The sequence below is a fragment of the Silene latifolia genome, unplaced genomic scaffold, assembly GCF_048544455.1.
Source record: "Silene latifolia isolate original U9 population unplaced genomic scaffold, ASM4854445v1 scaffold_343, whole genome shotgun sequence".
Classification (NCBI taxonomy): domain Eukaryota; kingdom Viridiplantae; phylum Streptophyta; class Magnoliopsida; order Caryophyllales; family Caryophyllaceae; genus Silene; species Silene latifolia.
In genome coordinates, this window is record NW_027413274.1 from 122,829 (window position 1) to 127,321 (window position 4,493).

Genomic DNA, 4,493 nt, shown 5'->3' on the forward strand with positions numbered 1-4,493 from the left:
AAGTAAATCACAAAACCAGATTTTAATGACATTGAACCCATCACTTCTACTGGGTAACAACTATTAATTCTAACCCTTAGAACCTAAAACCAATAAGATACTTCCTCCATTCTTATTTGATGTATCCATTTCCATTTGGATCAAAAACCAATGCATTTGGATTAGACCTAAAATGTGTGTTTAATTATCAAATAAAGTACACATGTTTAGAGGTGGGGTATGAGTTAATATTCCCACCAAAACTCAGTGTACCTGGTTTCACGTTCAAAAGAGAGGGAAAATGAGTGGGAAAAGATCTTTTACAAAATGAGTGGAAAAATGAAAATTTTAAATTTCCCACCAAAATACATCACATCATTAGACTTAGCTAAATTACCTATCAAACATTACATAAAGCATAGAGCCTAACAAATTACACTGCCAAAAAAACAAAAACCACAGCAACATTACAACAACATTTACAAAAAAATTACAGCTAAAACCAAAAATTTCCTATTGAAAGCTGAAATTACTACAACTTTTACAAAAACTTTTACATAATCTGAGTTTACACAATGAAAAAACCAAACTTGAGTGACGATGAGAGGCATAGGGTTGTGTCATGTGTGCCTTCTGTTTGAGAGCTGCAAAAACGGGAAACCACGACATGGGATGATGAATGAAGTTGCGGCAAAATTCAATGTCACAAGAAAATGCATTTTTAAGATATGGACAGCAGCTAAAAGACAGAGGGAACATGAAGTGCCTATCAATGTAAGAAGTAAAATTAAAGGCAAGAAGGGTAAAGCAAGGATACCTTGTCCAATAGAGGTCATCATGGCACTTGATAAATCAAAGAGAACAACTTTGAAGAGGTTGGGCAAGGCAATAGGTCATTCACCATCTACCTGCCATAGATGGGTAAAGGAAGGTGTCATTAAATCTCACACAAACTCTATACATCCAGCCTTGAGTGAAGATCACAAGATCATTAGGTTACATTTTGTGTTGAGTAAATTAGTCTTTGATAGAATCTTGAGGTGTGTAATGTTCAAGGACATGGGATGTATTATTCACATAGATGAAAAGTGGTTCTATATGACAAATCCAATGTGTAGATACTACATAGGCAGCAATGAAGCACTCCCATATAGGAGTTGTAAGAGCAAGAGATACATTACAAAGGTAATGTTTTTGGCTGCAGTTGCAAGGCCGACTTACAAGGAGAATGGTGAAGTTCTATTTGACGGAAAAATAGGTATATGGCCATTTACATTCCAAGAACCAGCCAAAAGAAGAAGCAAAAATAGAGAGGCTGGAACACTAGTGACAAAACCAGTTGAATCAATCACCAAGAAAGTCACAAAAGAAGCATTCATCAACAAAGTTATTCCAGCTATTAAACAGAAATGGCCAACATCAGCAAGTAAGAACATAAGCATTCAACAAGATAATGCAAAGCCTCATTTTAATGGGAAAGATAAAGATTTCATGGAGGCAGCCACATCAAATGGGTTTAATATAGAGTTAACACAACAACCAGCCAACTCTCCTGACCTAAACATCTTAGATTTAGGTTTCTTTAGGTCAATACAATCACTATAAGATGAAAATCCAGCCATGAAAGTTGATGAGTTGGTCACAAATGTCACAGAAGCATATGAAGCAGAAACAGCAGTAACACTAGACAATGTTTGGCTAAGCTTGCAAGCTTGTATGGTTGAAATAATGAAAAAAAAAAAAAAGGGCATAATGATTACCCACTACCACACTTGGCCAAGGCAGCACAAAGAAGGCAAGGGACACTTCCTAGAGATTTACAAGTTGATGAAGAATTGGTGAGGGAGTGTATTCAGTTTTTAATTACTTGTGGATGTATAGGTGAATTAGATCAACTCATGTTAGACCTAGGTATTGAAGTCCTATTTTGAGAAAACCCAAGTAGGTGTTTGGTATGACAAACAATCATCAAGGATATTTTTTACATGATTGTTTGTCAAGTCAAATATCAGAAACTAAGCAACACAGTAATGGTCCATTTTGGTGAAGTATGTAAGCAGTCAGTTTGTTGACAAATGAAGTATGTAAGCAATCAATTTGGAAATGCAAATGGCTAGAAGTATTTTAAGTTTAATGTTCATTGCATTGTTACTCTCAGCAAACAACTTTTCCTCATTGAGTAACTTAACCACATATAAGTGCCTCATCAAGGGCAACATAACATGGAAACTCATCAAATAAATAGTTTGCCTCAACATGTAAAAACCCTTGGTGGCAGCAAATTGTGGTCATTAATCATAAAAACTTAAGATGAAGTGTAACTCAACATGGCTACATCACATAATGACATTAGTGGCAACAACATGGAGCACTTATTTTAGGTTTATATCAGTATTTGTGACAATCAGCACCATTAACTTAACCTCTCAGTCAATTTAGGACTTTCATTGAGGTTTAGTCTAACATCAGCAAGAAAATGGATACATCATAATGAATCAGCCGACCAACCAATTGTGACAGAATTCCAAACATGCCAAAACATAGCCAAACCTATGAAGTGTATAAGCAGTCAATTTATAAACAATATCGACACAAACTCTATACATCAGCCAAACCAATTGTGACAGAATTCCAAACACAGACACACCAGCCAAGCCACGACAGTTAAAACCTAAACCACCACATAAACAGTTTAAACAGAAACCATAAAACATAGCCAAACTTTCGATAAAAATAAATAAAGCATAGATAGAAATGAACCTCCCTTTTAATCAAGTTTTTCCCCCTTATGTAAGTATTTATCACAAAATATTTTGAACTTCTTTGACTTTGGTGACAAATCAGCCGTCCTACGACTTTCCTCCGAGATGACTTTCTCCTCAACAACATCATCGACCAATATCACAGCCAAACCTTCAAGCACAAAAAAAAATACCAAAATCAGCCGTCCAATTTTTAAGCAAGAGATCAATCAATAACGAAAATACACTGAGCAAACGAAATTAAACACATAAATTCACTGCTCAAATAGATAAAAATTGATCAAAACTTGAAATTGCATTCAAAGAAGACAGAGAACAAACTCCACCACAAGTACTCCATGATTAAGTTGATTGTTTCTACTTTACTTTCTTATATTAGTGTGATACATTGCCAAAAAAGGGTAGGGGAATTAGTATAGGCATGATTTGTTTCTACTCCATGTGACCAATCATCAACAATGATTATCTGAATTAACTTAGCATCAACCCTGTTCATGGAAAACATATTCATTAACTTAGACAAGTGCAGTAAACCGACTAAAACCAAAGTACACTAGTTACCATATACTTTTGGATCACAAGTACGAAAAGACTATAAAAACCAAACCTTGATCAAAGCTGCACCTACACTCCTAAGTGCAACAAGGATTCCCCCGACAATTGAACTACAAAGAAAAGTAGTCACCACGAAAATACTCCTAAGTGTAGTAAATCACACAAATGCAGCAAGTCTGAAATCACAACATCGTTATTCGCTATGCTAACAGTGGCGGAGCAACGAAGTTTTTAGAAGAAATTTACCATCTTTTTCTACTTTACTTTCTTACATTAGTATGACTATGCCCCCAATTTCGCCTCCTAACGTCAAATTTTAATTCTGTTATTTCTAAGAAGCTAAGCCATTACAAATCAAAGACAATCATCTAAAACAAAAGGGCAAACAATATTTTCTGTCAACATCAATTTCAACATAATCAACCAATTATCCAGTTCATAAAATTAGAAACCAAGCAAAACCCAGAAAATATACACAAAATTACAGCAAAATCAACAAAAGGACAGCCATAGATTTACCTCAAACCCTAAAAATCAAATTAAAAATTGAATCTACAACAGATAAAGGTTAAATAAAAAAAGAAAAAAAGAAGAAAGAGTAGAAATACAAACCTCTCTGTTCTTCCTTTTTCCTTTGCTTCTCAAAGGCTCTCTCACAAAACCGGTTGAACTTCATGGATTTTGGTGATAAATGACCAGATCTACCACTTTCCATGAACAATCCCTTTTTCTTATCACATGCAGCAAGATCATCAAGTTTTTGAACATAATCTGGGACGTCTTCAATCACAGAATCCGGGACAAATGTATCTACATCAGCGTTAAACGCCGATGTAGGCTCGTTCTCATCATCGACACCAGACTCAAGTAGGCTCCCATAACCTGAGTATGTATCAGGGGCAACATGACCCAAACCCGGTACATATAAACAGTGATCAAGAGATGCATGATATGAAGTTCCAGATTTGTTATGTGTTTCGACAATTTTTTTAGACATAATCAAAGATCAACAAGAGGGAAAGATCTACAGAAAATGAAAGAAAATGAAAGGAAGTCTGAAGATAAGAGAGAGAGAGAGATCTAGGAGATTTTATGAAGAGAGAAGAAATAATTTTGAAGTTAATATGGGAATAAAATATGGGTGTATATATGGAATTTATGGTGGAAAAAAAAGGGAGGGAGTTATGAGTAAAATAG

General features: G+C 35.1%; 2 protein-coding genes across 2 annotated transcripts; one reads left to right on the plus strand and one right to left on the minus strand.

Annotated features, from left to right (window-relative positions):
- Positions 1 to 307: 307 nt before the first annotated feature.
- Positions 308 to 4,369, minus strand: LOC141639331 (uncharacterized). The gene is made up of 3 exons (XM_074448484.1): positions 3,909 to 4,369; positions 797 to 2,892; positions 308 to 623 (listed from the first exon to the last, which is right to left on the minus strand). The coding sequence occupies exons 1-2, from the start codon at positions 4,291 to 4,293 to the stop codon at positions 2,747 to 2,749; spliced, it is 531 nt and encodes a 176-aa protein (XP_074304585.1). The 5' UTR covers positions 4,294 to 4,369; the 3' UTR covers positions 308 to 623; positions 797 to 2,746.
- LOC141639336 (uncharacterized) lies at positions 580 to 1,584 on the plus strand. Its single transcript, XM_074448489.1, has one exon. The coding sequence runs from the start codon at positions 580 to 582 to the stop codon at positions 1,582 to 1,584; it is 1,005 nt and encodes a 334-aa protein (XP_074304590.1).
- Positions 4,370 to 4,493: the final 124 nt, after the last annotated feature.